The 14,742-nt window shown below is 35.4% G+C and overlaps 1 protein-coding gene across 3 annotated transcripts in view; it reads left to right on the top strand.

Annotated features, from left to right (window-relative positions):
- LOC125648405 (serine/threonine-protein kinase 11-interacting protein-like) overlaps positions 1-14,742 on the top strand; it is a 51,088-nt gene that overhangs the window by 11,408 nt on the left and 24,938 nt on the right. For all 3 annotated transcript variants that reach the window (XM_048875503.2, XM_048875504.2, XM_048875506.2), the window contains 9 exons: positions 464-631; positions 5,077-5,184; positions 5,296-5,367; positions 8,647-8,776; positions 9,857-9,960; positions 10,087-10,179; positions 11,966-12,007; positions 12,194-12,452; positions 14,423-14,511. In XM_048875503.2, the coding sequence (XP_048731460.2) occupies positions 464-631; positions 5,077-5,184; positions 5,296-5,367; positions 8,647-8,776; positions 9,857-9,960; positions 10,087-10,179; positions 11,966-12,007; positions 12,194-12,452; positions 14,423-14,511 (1,065 nt within the window). The remainder of the gene's footprint in view (positions 1-463; positions 632-5,076; positions 5,185-5,295; positions 5,368-8,646; positions 8,777-9,856; positions 9,961-10,086; positions 10,180-11,965; positions 12,008-12,193; positions 12,453-14,422; positions 14,512-14,742) is intronic.

The raw sequence follows: 14,742 nt of genomic DNA, 5'->3' as shown, positions 1-14,742 counted from the left end.
ATCATGTTATCCACCTGTAAACAAAGTTTAGAGGGGGTATACTGGAATCACCCTGTCCATCTGTAGACTTACATGTAGTTTATTTTTTGTAGACTTAGTTTATCCAGAGTATATTAATATAATTATGTGATTAAAACTGTATGTACATCTTATATGAATAATGCAGTTGTGCACCTGTTATTTTGTTTGAGATTTTTTTTAACATTCAAGGAAGTTGTGAATTTTTTTTTTATTTTGATGGTGTGTGTGTTTTATAAACTAATTATTCTTCAATGAACAAAACTTCCCTATTTCCCACCCTCCAATGTGCCCTGCAGGGGGGATTAGTCCTGTTAGGACAGTTCTAGTTAATACTAATACATGTAATATATGTATATGAATCCAGTTTTTTGCAAGGCCCTTCTATAGTTTATCAATTTTCTCCCTGTCAATTTAATTTTGTTCAACATTACATGAATTTCAGATAACTCATGGAACAACTACAATGCAAGGTCCCATTCTGATCTCTAGATTTAAAAGTCTACAGGTATTGGAACTGAAAAAGATACCAACTCATATGTTGGAGGGATTGCACAAATTAAGAGGACAACTTCGTGTGGTCACTGTGAGCAGATGCTTACATACCCTACAGGTAATTACAATGGTACAAAACTGATTCAATATTGTGTTGGTTGATTAATCAAAAGAATGATAAAAGAAGCAGCCATCTTTCCTGTTCTGTACATTGCTTATTCAAGAACATTCAATGTGCACCAGATGGACTATCTTGATGCTTGAATACTAGTAAAGATTTGAATGGGCTTGTAGAAAGTAGGTTAGCATGTGTCTGACTGGTTTAATATTCATTGATATGGAACTGAATTTTTTTCATATGACATGCAATGAGTTGCAGAGGGTGTAATATTTTTTACTCATCTGTCAGTTCTGCTTCTTCTGTTGGCAGAACATCATGAAACTTTGTAGTTAATAAGGACTTACTATGTAGATGTACATATTCAAAGGAAATTCTATTTTTTTTTTCAGGGAGTTATGCCCCTTTTGAACTTAAAATTTTGGCCAAAATTAAACATACTATTGAAACAGTTTGTCAGTGCAGCTCCTTTGAAACCACTGAACAAATTTTATGTAACTTTGTGTTTAATTAATATGGATAACTGTATAGATGTGCATATTCACAGGAAATTCTGATTTGATTTTTTTATGGAGTTATACCCCTTTTGAACATAGAAGTTTGGCCAAAGTGCAAGTTTGCAGAAATCAGTTTTCAAGCCATATGTAAATAGAATATTTCTGTAATATTTTACACAATTTACATTTCTAACCAATATTACATATGACATGAGTAGATACAGAGACAATTACATGAAAATAGTATAGAATAACAGAGGCATAAGAATTTGTTGTATTTTATGCATAGCATTGCCATTCATTATGTGTAGCATAGTCATTCACTGTGGGGGCGTGAATATGTGCTTGCTCACTTTTTCTTTCATTCTTTGTTTGTTATGTGTTTGAACATATTAGGTCAATATTTCTCATCAGTTCATATGTCCCCTCCACATGTTATGACCCAGCCCAATGTCATGTAGATAAGGTCAAGGTCGGGAGATAAAGCTTGTAATTAGATCTCTACATTGAACATGTAGGAGCCATATAGGAATCACATTGTCTGTCCGCCTGTCTGTCTGTCAACACTTGTGATGCGATAACTCAAACCATTCCACTGTAATATTTTCAAATTTTTAACTGAGGTACTTTATAATAAGAGAGAAACACCTGTGAACTTTGGGGTCATATCACTTTGTCTGTTTGTATATATGTATTATGACACAATAACTCCAACAATTTTTACAGAAACGTTTTTAAATTGTGTATAAAAAGCTTTACAATAAGATAAAGACACCTTTACTATAAATGAGGTCATATTACTTTGTCTGTGTGTACGTCTGTATGGATATAGTGACATGATAATTCAAAGTTTTCATTGTAATAATTTCAATTTTTATACGTGAATCAGATTGTTCATCCATCCATCATTAATTTTGTTGTTACATTATATCTTGAATAATTTTCAACATAAAGCATATGGCTCACTCACTTATTTATCATTTCACTCCAGGCATCAGTCCTTCATTGTTTCATTCCTGAATTTGGGACAGGTTCATGTTTTTAGGTCACCTGAATTCATTCAGGTGACCTATTGCTATCTGTTTTTGTCCTTCGTCGTGCGTTAACATTTGAACATTTTCAGCTTCTTCTCTGAAACCCCTGAACCAATTTCAACCAATTTTGGCATATAGCATCTGTGGGTGGAGGGGAACAAAAATTGTGAAATTCGTGGTCCCTGCCCCCCTGGGGCCTGAGGGGTGGGGCAAAAACCATCAAAATGAGTGTAATTTTAAAAAATCTTCTTCTTTACTCCTGGACATCAAGAAGCCAAACTGTGGGCATAATTATAATGAGCATTGAGCCCTCTACCAAAATTGTGAAATTCATGGCCCCTGGGGCAGGGGTTCTTGTGTTAGGGTGGGGCTCTATTGGTCATAGAGTGAAAATGTAGAAATTCTTTGAAAATCTTCTCTGTCTCTGGGTATTAAGTAGACAAACTAATAGCATGGTAATGATGAGCAAGGATGCCTCTTTATACCCCCACCCCCCACCCCCACCCCCCCGCAACAAGTTGTGGGGGGGTATACTGGAATCGGGTTGTCCGTCTGTCCGTCCGTCCATCTGTAGACGCAATGGTTTCCGGGCTCTAAAGCGTTATCCTTTCCACCTAGTCACCATATCTTATATATGGACTACCCATGGGATGAAGATGATCCCTATCGATTTTGGGGTCAAAAGGTCAAAGGTCAAGCGCATTGGACATTGAAGTAGCAATATGGTTTCCGGGCTCTAAAGCGTTATCCTTTCCACCTACAGTCACCATATCATACATATGGACTACCCATGGGATGAAGATGTTCCCTATCGATTTTGGGGTCAAAAGGTCAAAGGTCATGCGCACTGGACATCAAAGTAGCAACACTCAGAAAAGAGGTAGTTTATACCTATTACCAACACCCTTTGGGAGATTGGGGTAAGCGGGGGGTATTCTTAGTGAGCATTGCTCACAGTACCTCTTGTTAAAAATTGTGAAATTCATGGCCCCTGGATCAGGGGTTCTGGTGTTAGGGTGGGGCTCTATAAGTCATATAGTGAAAATGCATTATTTCTTTGAAAATCTTCTTCTCTGTCCTTGGGTATTAAGTAGACAAACCAATAACATGGTTATGATGAGCAAGGATGCCTCTTTCAAAATTGTGAAATTCATGGCCCCTGGGTCAGGGGTTCTGGTATTAGGGTGGGGCCCTATTGATCATATAGTGAAAATGCATTTTATTTCTTTGAAAATCTTCTCCTCTGCTGCTGGTTATTAAGTAGACAAACTAATAGTATGATAATGATGATCAAGGATGCTTCTTTCAAAACTGAAATTTATGGCGCTATTCAATGTTTCTTCCATCCAAAAGTAAAATTCTTATATTTAAACACAAACCTAATTCAAACATTGGAAGGTTGTTACATGATACTCAGGTGACCTATAAGGCCCCTGGGCCTCTTGTATAAATTTATCTCTCATTTCACTCCTGGCATCAGTCCCTCATTGTTTCATTCCTGAATTTGGGACAGGTTCATGTTTTATAAATTTCCCATTAGGGTATCATAATCAGCTGGTATTCTATTATGTTTCAAATCAATCAGAGTTTACATGAATGACTAAGCCAGTTTTAATCCAAAATTGTTATTGTTTATAGATGTATGTCAGTTACCATATTTTTAGATTTATATGATCCTACTTTGCATGAAAGTCGTTTGGAATCTGCATTTTGTCACAATCCTAGAACAAGCCAATTTGACATTGCAAATTTTTTCATTAGGCCTTATAAATGTGTATGTAAACATCATGCACTTATACTTGTTCCAAAGGTTTCTTTTGATGGATTATGCATCTTGTCCCTGCTTCAATATCATTAAAAAATCAAGGTCTCAGAATGAAATCATAGTCTGATCCCTTGGATTGTGTAAGTTTGTTTGAATGTGCTGTATTTCAAATATGCTGCTGTTTGGCAAGTTAAATCAGATCTGGGCTAGGGAATATACTCCATTATTGGCACATCTGTTAAATCAGATTTGGGCCAGTGAATATTATACAATTATTGCTGTTTTTGAGGTCAATACGATGATTTAGACACCTGAGGAGTACAATATTCACCGAGCCCGAAGGGCTAGTGAATATACGCCCGAAGGGTGAGGTGAATATTGTACTTCGAAGGTGGCTAAATCATCGTATTGACCTCAAAAACAGCAATAATTGTTTTATTATATGATTAAATGATTAAAAAACCCTTCAAGATTGTTCTTTGCTTTAATTGTAAGTTTCAACGACCTATTTTTGGTCCTATGTGGAAAAAATAATTCCTTATGTTCACCTGGAAGGTCTATTTTTGGTCCTATGTGGAAAAAATAATTCCTTATGTTCACCTGGAAGGTCACGTGCAGGTAAACATAACGTAGTATGATTTCTACATTGTTGGATCTCAGCCAATTAGAGAGCTAGGAATTATTCAATCATATAATAAACTCCATTATTGGCACATCTGTTAGATACATGCTAGTGAACATACTCCATTATTGTAACATCTGTTAAATTAGATCTGGGCTAGTGAACATACTCCATTATTGTAACATCTGTTAAATTAGATCTGGGGTAGTGAATATACTCCATTATTGTAACATCTGTTAAATCAGATCTGGGCTAGTGAATATACTCCATTATTGACACATCTGTTAAATCAGATCCGGGCTAGTGAATATACTCCATTATTGACACATCTGTTAGATACGGGCTAGTGAATATGCATCATTATAGTCACATCTGGGTTACAATGCCGACAACATTTTTAGTAGATTTGTGTTGATTGCATCTTGATATAGTTTTAGTGTCATTCCTCTGGTTTTCTCTAATACCAGTATACTGCTAAAGCATTGTTAATAGTTTATATATTACTGGTATTTCATTGATACCTACAGGAGTTACTGGAGTCCTGTGGAGGAGACCAGAGCTGTGCCATGTGTTGGCAATTTCTGACGGCTGCCTATTTCAGCTACAACTGGATAACCAAGCTGGATTCATCATTAGTGAGTGCTCCTTATTAGATGAATATTACAGACAAATACACATAGCAAGGAAAGAAAACATCTCCAGTAAATAAATGAAGTAATATTAGGATTGTTTTCTTTATTTTTCAGAGACTTTTGCCAGCTCTTAATCTCTTAGACCTTAGTCACAATAGCATTGATCAGGTGGAGAATTACACGGAGGTTTGTGAATTCTGAGAAAATTGTTAAAAATACGAGAAGCCCTAGTATATATTTGTGTCGCCTGCGTTACACGCAGTGGCGACATATAGGGATCACTATCTGGCGTCGTCGTCACAAAAAATTTCTGTCACAGTTTTCTCAAGAACCACATGGGGCAACTCCCTGATATTTGGCACAGAGCATCATTGTGGCCAACTGTATTGTGTAAGACATTTTCGAATCTGTCGCTTATCAACTTCCTGTTTGCCGGGACTTAGAATTTTTTACAGCAAAAAAATTTCTGTCACACTTTTCTCAAGAACCACTTGGGGCAACTCCCTGATATTTGGCACAGAGCATCAGTGTGGCCAACTGTATTGTGTAAGACATTTTCGAATCTGTTGCTTATCAACTTCCTGTTTGCCGGGACTTAGAATTTTTTACAGCAAAAAAATTTCTGTCACACTTTCCTCAAGAACCACATGGGGCAACTCCCTGATATTTGACACAGAGCATCAGTGTGGCCAACTGTATTGTGTAAGACATTTTCGAATCTGGCGCTTATCAACTTCCTGTTTGCCGGGACTTAGAATTTTTTACAGCAAAAAAATTTTTTGCTGAAGATTTTATTTTATGATTAACTGAAGGACAGTATTTTTATGTACAAAAGGACAGTATTTGTAATTCCCATACTGAAGGACAGTATATGTGATTTCAGAACAGCACTAATTATGATTTTTCTTGAGAAACAGTAAATTGGATATATAAAAAGACAACAAGACTAAGCAGTAAACCCAACAGATAATTACTTATGGTTATTACCATTGTCTTGAAGAGCACAGTAACAGGTTGATACATATTTTCAAACATATGTTTTCATTCAGTCTACATTTAATAAATGTCTTAATTTCAAACAGATTCTCCCACAAATTCCATTGCATAATAATGTCTCATCTTTCAATTTCAATTAAGTTATCGTTAAAGAATGTTTAGTAATTCTCAAAACCTTTAAAAGGAGTATTAAACTGACAAAAACCATTTGAATAATTTACTTTTTCAACATTATACGTGATATATTACATATAGAATGAACTAGCAGGCGACACATGTCTTCCGGGGAAGACTTAATACTGCGTGTAAACCATTGTAGTAAGATACAGTGCTTGCTAGATGTCATTCAACTACCTCGTGTTTGATTTTGATTTATATGCATGTAGCAAGCGCAGTGAGTGGTCCAAAGGACCGCTTGTGTAGTGAGGTATAAAGATTAGGACAGAGAAATCGCAGCGAGTGGTCCAAAGGACCGCTTGTGTAGTGAGGTATAAAGATTAGGACAGAGAAAATTTGAGTCTGCATATACATGTATGTCCTATAAATTTTCGACATTGAGAATAAAACAATCCTTACAACCATCCTTTATGATCTTGTAAAGCCACTTCTCATTGACCTGAGGTTATGACCTTGCATGGATTATTTTCATTATTTCTTAGCCTTATGATCTTCTGCTCAATGTAGGATACTATTTTGATAAGAAATGAGTTAGCCAAATGTATAATGAAATGTAATATTAATTTTAACTGGAACAAGACAATAGATATGGTATCACAGTCTTTGTTTTATGTCATCATACAAGTGATGCAGTGGAAGATCTAAGGGAGGAGAATGTTTTGTATAACAGAAAATACAAACCTTTGGTTTTCCACATTTAAAATAGTAACCACTCGCGTCCACTTTTCAGTTTCAACTCCTTGGTATACTAGTTGATATAAAACATGGTGACAGTAACAACAACAACCCCCCCCCCCCCCTCATTATGGACTTTGAATTTATAGTTTAGCATGCATTAACATAACAAGGTGAACATCAACCATGCCAATTTACTTACTATGAGTTTTTGACAAAGAATTTGTACTTAGTCTATGAAAATAATTGGATGTTGGAGATCTAATATTTGTGATCAGCTTGATTGATTATAGGCTTTTGAATAAATTTCTCAAGGTATAGTTACCTTTGAAAAATGGATTTTGGGGTCAAAAGGTGAAGTCCACTATGGGACTTTATTGAAAAAGCTTGCAGATTCTCTACAGGCCATATTGTTTTCTCAAATGATTTTATACTTCAGATGTAGGTTTGTTCTTAAGAGAGGAAGAAGCCTTTTAGTTTTAAGGTCAAAAGTTGAAAGGTCATGGTCACTATATGACTTCATAGAAAAAGTTTTTCGACACTCTAGAGGCCATATTGTTGCTTGATTGATTTTATTCTTCACATGTAGCTTTATAAAGAGAGAAAGAACCCTATTGATTTTGAGGTCAAAAGTTCAAAGTTATTTTAAGGACAATATTTTCTGATCAAAATTTGTCCATTGTCTGTCGTCGTGGGAGTTGTAAACTTTTCACATTTTTGACTTCTTTTCAAGAACCACTGGGTCAATTTGAACCAAACTTGCCACAAAGCATCCTTGGGTGAAGGGCTTTCAAGTTTGTTCAAATGAAGGGCCATGTCCCTTTCAAAGGGGAGATAATCACAAATGCAAAAATAAGAGTGGGGTAATTTAAAAATCTTCTTCTCAAGAACCACTGGGCCAGAAAAGCTGAAATTTACATGAAAGCTTCCTGACATAGTGCAGATTCAAGTTTGTTCAAACCTGGGGGTTGGATGGGGCCACTATAGGGGATCAAAGTTTTACATACTAATATGTAGGATAAATCTTTAAAATTTTCTTCTCAAGAACCACTGAGCCAGAAAAGCTGAGATTTACTTGAAAGCTTCCTGACATAATGTCGATTCAAGTTTGTTCAAATCATGGCCCCCAGGGGTATGATGGGGCAATAATAGGGGATCAAAGTTTTACATGCTAATGTATATTAAAGGAAAATCTTGAAAAATCTTCTTCTCAAGAACCACTGAGCCAGAAAAGCTGATATTTACATGAAAGCTTTCTGACATATTTCAGATTTTAGTTTGTTAAAATCATGGCCCCCAGGGGTAGGATGGGGTCACAAGGGGGGGGGGGACAAAGTTTTGCATACAAATATATAGGGAAAATCTTTAAATATGAGCCAAGGTGACTCAGGTGAGCAATGTGGCCCTTGGGCCTCTCGTTTCAGTTACCCTGTTCCTATCAAGGTCATTTTGAAACATCATAGAAAAAGCTTTTATACACTCATTGCAAGACGATATGTCCTGCCTTGCAGAGCTCTTGTTACTAGACAACTTAATTGATTTATTTTGAATGCTATAAAAAATAAGTATTACTTATTCTTGAGAATTTTTCATTGATTGAAATAAAATATGTTCCAGTACCTGCTAGAGTTGAGAAGAATCAATTTAGGTTACAACATGTTGGATTCTGTTCCCACATTTTCCATCACGGTGCAGAATAAGTTGCAGACTCTGGTTATCAGGAACAACAATCTGGATAATCTCTCAGGTAGGTTTTACTACACAACTGATAATCCCATCATACAGGTCCAGAGATGGAGTTTGTCCATTCATTACACAAATGTCAAGATGTCAGTAGACAAGAACTGATATAATGAATTATATATATATACACACAGTGTATATTGATAGAAAAATTGTCACAATAGCGAAATACTAACTTACTGTAGTTGAACAATAAATCCAAACAGAATCTACACACACAAGAAAAGTAATTCCAAAATCCTAGTTCCCAGTATAATAAAATCCAAAATGCATAAAAAGTGTCTATTAAGCAGAGCTTTTTTTTAAAAATTTTTTTAATCATAAGAATTTCAGGTATATATACATGTAATAGGAATGAATTTTCTATTGCAATCTTGAAAGACAATGATGCAACCATTACATAATCTTTCTACCAAAAATAACTTGAGTCTAGAACAATCTCCGTCACAGGTGTCAATGACAAGTAAACATCACTTCTCTAGAACAATCTAGGTCAATCCAGTGCAAATAGTACTATACACAACAGCATGAAAATATTTCAAAAGGTATTTCTCGTTGTAAACAAACTGAGTAGTGACCTATCCTCAGCTGTTGTTGATCAAATGATTTTTTTTAACAAAAATGGCAAATCAAATATTAGTTCTGACGATGGTGAAAGTGAAGAAGTGAAATCTGGACTTGGGGTATTATTTCTCTCTGAAGTCTCGTACATGTTTCATGATTTCTTCGTTTTCTCACACATATTGCATTTAATGTTCTAATTAAACATAAACAGAATATCACTGGTGTCTTGTCTTTTTTGTGCATATAAACAGCAAACTTGAGAAATTGAAGTCATTAACTATGTCACAAAATGTATATTTAAATACGATTAACTGGTTAATCGGTTGGAACAAGTTGCAGTTAACCGATTGGCAAATCTATATGTATGACTGATGTAGAGATACTCTGGGTTTGTAAATGGTCTCAATAGTAAATTACTACACTGTGTTGTAAGTTTAAGATTTGGTGTAAATAAATTCAGAACTGAAAACTTCTACAATCAGTATTTTGTGTGAAAGCAATGTGTTTGATTAATCTACAGGGGTGGAAATGTTAGTGGCCCTAAAGGAGCTGGATGCCTCTGAGAACTGTCTTGTGGATCACTCTTGTCTGGGGGTCTTCAATAAGCTTCACAAACTTTGTGTGGTAGAGTACATTTTATGTTCACTAATGTATCGCATAATTCTGAGTACATGATACTGATAAACTGTCTACTCAAACTACATTAAAACAATGACGTTAAAGCTTTGAAGCATGAAACATTCATTGTAGGTCAGTCTCCAAGGCAACCCTTTATACTATCATCAATATCATCGAATCAGATCTCTTCATCAGCTGTCATCAAGTGCCATTTTATCAAATGAGGTATGGTTAAAATCTTAAATGATGTACATAGATATGTGTGTATATACAGTGAAACGCCTTATACTGGCCAGCTGATGTACATAGATTTGTGTGTATAGAGATTGAATAGCCTTATACTGGCCAGCTGATGTACATACATGTAGATTTGTGTGTATATACAGTGAAACGCCTTATACAGCCTAGCAGATGTACATAGATTTCTGGAATCGATTTCCATGTGACTTGCCTTAAAATGTGAACACTAAAATCGGAAATGCATATAATGATTTATTCATTGAACACTTTACTTTCACTTTTAAATCATTGTACATTGAATAGTTGCTTTGATATATTCTATTGATATTCTTTTTAAATTCTCAAATCTTGTAACATAAAAAACCTTGCATACCCTGATGCCTAAAATTTGTTGTCAAATAGTGTTTACATAGTCAGGTTTCATAGTTATTGCATTATATCTTTTTAAAACTTTCAGGATCTATGTGAATTTCATGTAAGAAAATAATTCCAATAGATATTGAAAATAATCTTGTTACTTACTGATTTCATTCAAGATTAAACAAATAATAGTGAGGTGTTCACAGACCATGTCAGTAATTAACTCCTCCGGGATATATAAATCAGAACCTGTGTCAGTAATTAACTCCTCCGGGATATATAAATCAGAACCTGTGTCAGTAATTAACTCCTCCGGGATATATAAATCAGTCCCTGTGTCAGTAATTAACTCCCCGGGATATATAAATCAGTCCCTGTGTCAGTAATTAACTCCTCCGGGATATATAAATCAGAACCTGTGTCAGTAATTAACTCCTCCGGGATATATAAATCAGAACCTGTGTCAGTAATTAAGTCCTCCGGGATATATAAATCAGTCCCTGTGTCAGTAATTAACTCCTCCGGGATATATAAATCAGAACCTGTGTCAGTAATTAACTCCTCCGGGATATATAAATCAGAACCTGTGTCAGTAATTAACTCCTCCGGGATATATAAATCAGTCCCTGTGTCAGTAATTAACTCCTCCGGGATATATAAATCAGAACCTGTGTCAGTAATTAACTCCCCGGGATATATAAATCAGAACCTGTGTCAGTAATTAACTCCTCCGGGATATATAAATCAGAACCTGTGTCAGTAATTAACTCCTCCGGGATATATAAATCAGAACCTGTGTCAGTAATTAACTCCTCCGGGATATATAAATCAGAACCTGTGTCAGTAATTAACTCCTCCGGGATATATAAATTAGTCCCTGTGTCAGTAATTAACTCCTCCGGGATATATAAATCAGAACCTGTGTCAGTAATTAACTCCTCCGGGATATATAAATCAGAACCTGTGTCAGTAATTAACTCCTCAGTGATATTTAAATGCTTGTCTTCTTACAAAATTAGTCCCTGTGCTGTTTTGTGAGGGAGTAATAGTATTTCCTAATTTGTTTGCAGTATATGGAAAGAAAAGTTAGATTTTCATGGTGCCAACCTATTATGAGAATTTCTGTACAAGGAATTCATGAAACTTTTACAGGGACTCTCAAAATCATCCAATTTTCAGGGGGCCAGTATTAAGGATTTCTCTGTAATTGTTTGAGTAAGAATTTGTTATTGGACATCTACAAGATTGCTATGAATGTAGATTTAAATACATTTATTAAGTTAAAGATATTGTTAATTTTGATTATGATACTGTTTTAGATTCGGTGATAAACTGCAAAATATGTTAACCAAATAACAACTTCTGCAAGGCAGATACACAACTACACAAAATTCTAATTTGCTTTCTGCAGGTTGTTCTAGATGGCAAACCAGTCAAACCAGCAGAGATTTTGGTGTGTACTTGTAATACATATACATGTATATGAAATGTACAAAGCAATTAAAAATCAGATTAGAGTCCATCCACTTAATAGCTTTTTATTGTACAATTTATGAAGATTACCGAAAATATAGAATTTCTACAATATATTGGTGATGAATATTCAACACAATAATGAATACTCTGGGTTGTGTTACAGCTTCTACAGAACACAGGAAAATTATCTGCAAACAAACAGAAAGAAGACAGAGGTGCCCTACCGTCATTAGCTAGCCAGACACTGGCTCAGAACTATAACTTTGAGAACACAAATGACATCGCAGAAGCAATAAAGGTGGGGTCACCAGGTAGGAGGAAGGGTCGGAAGAAGAAGTCTCGAGGCAAAAGACAAAGGACAGACACTGAAGGGAGTGAGGTCACAGAAACTACAGATCAATCTTCACCAGAGAGTTCACAAGGTCGGCATGCATAGTATTAGAAATTATGGGTTTTAGCTCTCCTCGGAACCTAATGTAGGACCACAAGAGGAATTTTACATTTTTATACGCCCGTCTTTAGACGGGACGTATTATGGTACAGCAATGTCTGTACATCCGTCCGTCCGTCTGTTCGGGGTTTTCTCTTTATAATTTCATTTCCCTTTCACATATCATGCTGAAACTTGCTGTGTAGCTTCTTTGTGGGTCACTCTAGATCATACTGCAATTTTGATCCATTTCGACCTTTTTTCCAGGAGTTTTACCCCTTTATTTAATACTTATTATATGGAGGGTACATAATTTGTCCGCCCTACTCCTCCCACAGTTTTCAAGTGAGAGCCTTCTTATTTTGTGGAGTGTTTGTATGGGTATTGAAGATGTGCATGTGGGATGGATTTTGATTTTCTACAATTTTTGAGAAAATTACAGGTTGTTGAACTTAATCTATTTGAAAATTAATATTCTATGGAGGGTACATAATTTGTCTGCCCAACTCCTCCCACAGTTTTCAAGTGAGTACCTTCTTATTTTGTAGAGTGTTTGTATAGGTACTGAAGATGTGCATGTGGGATAGATTTTGATTTTCTTCCATTTTTGAGAAAATTACAGGTTGTTGAACTTGGTCCATTTTGAGGAAATCTAGATTTTTAAGCCAAGACCCTTTCTTCATATGAAAGTTTGTCACAGCCTCATGATGGCTGATACTACCTGAAGCAAAGTTATACAAATTATAGCACAAGAAAAACACCCTATGTAAGCATTTCACGGGTGTATTATGTACCGTTTGCGGTACTCTTGTTACAAAGAATTATATGGGGAAAATCTGTTTAAAAATCTTAAGAACCTCAAGTGTACAGTTAGTCAAATCAATATGCAAGCTCTCACTTATAGATTCAAACTGTGACAAGGGTGAGACCACTAAACAAGTTAAGTTTTACAGAGGAAAATGGTACTACTCTAGAGAACAAGGTGACCCATGGGCCTCTTGTTTATTAAGTAATTTGAATTAGTAAATATTTGTTTCTTTAGATAATTTTTCATTAAAAGGAATATGTTGATCCAAAAGTTCCTGCACTTTGCTTTTTGCTGGTGTTGAAGATAACAAAACAAAGCATACATGCATGTGCATGTGTGACAAATTTAATTTTTGTATGATTCAACATATCTAATGTAGGATTGTATTTCAATATAATATGGCACTACAGTTTTTGAAATTTGGGTTCAAGCATAGTACAATGTACATGACTTATTCATATCCGACATCGCAGGACGGACAGTCACTATATACCTGTAGTCACCATTGAGAACAGCTCATTTACCTGGTGCTGCTTTTTTACCCATGTGTTAAATGTACCTCAGTGCCAAGTGCAGTCTGGATCAAAAAATATTACAAAATACCAGGCGATATTCTACTTAATACACATATACAGTTCAAATTAAGACTCTTCATTACTAGATAAAGGCAGATCTACCGGGATGCTTATAATTGTCCATAAATTCAGTATCTGTTACTGCTTCTTAGGAATCAAGTCCAAATTGTTCTTTTAATTAGTACATCTGTGTTTGCATGTCCCTACATTTCTGCAACACTTGACTAGCTTTAAATGTTGTCATAAAATCTTTACAGGATGCCCACTATTAAATTTACAGAATATTACCCAATACTTGATCAGGGAAACATTTAAATCCAATAGAATAAATTTACAGATATTACCCAATACTTGATCAGGGAAACATTTAAATCCAATAGAAACTTGCAGAGAATGCTGCTAGACATTGGAAAGTATTTGATAATTTTGTGGCATTTGAATGAGAAGAATTTCGGGGGGGGGGGGGGGGGGGGGGGGGGTAAAATGGTGACTGTCTGAGCAAAGAGTACAAACATTTGGACCAATGTCATATTTTCGGTCTGACAGAAAACTAATATTTTGATTGTTTATTTTTTACAGTTCCATCAACAAGAATAGTAGAGGGACAGATGTCCACTCGTGAAGAAATAGAAGTGTTAAGGGATCATTATGGTGTCAATTGGCTTCAGGTATTATGGGAGTTTAGATTTAAAGGAGAACCACAGCACATTTAAATGCTATTTTATTCTGAATTCAGTGTGCAGGTTAGGGTTTTTAGCTTTGTTGTTAGTAATGCTATTTTATTCTGAATTCAGTGTGCAAGTTAGGGTATTTAGCTTTGTTGTTAGTAGTGCTATTTTATTCTGAATTCAGTGTGCAGATTAGGGTATTTAGCTTTGTTGTTAGTAGTGCTATTTTAT

The sequence above is a fragment of the Ostrea edulis genome, chromosome 6 (assembly GCF_947568905.1).
Source record: "Ostrea edulis chromosome 6, xbOstEdul1.1, whole genome shotgun sequence".
NCBI lineage: Eukaryota > Metazoa > Mollusca > Bivalvia > Ostreida > Ostreidae > Ostrea > Ostrea edulis.
The sequence above is the reverse complement of the archived record's forward strand: the minus strand, read 5'-3'. Positions and strand labels throughout refer to the sequence as shown.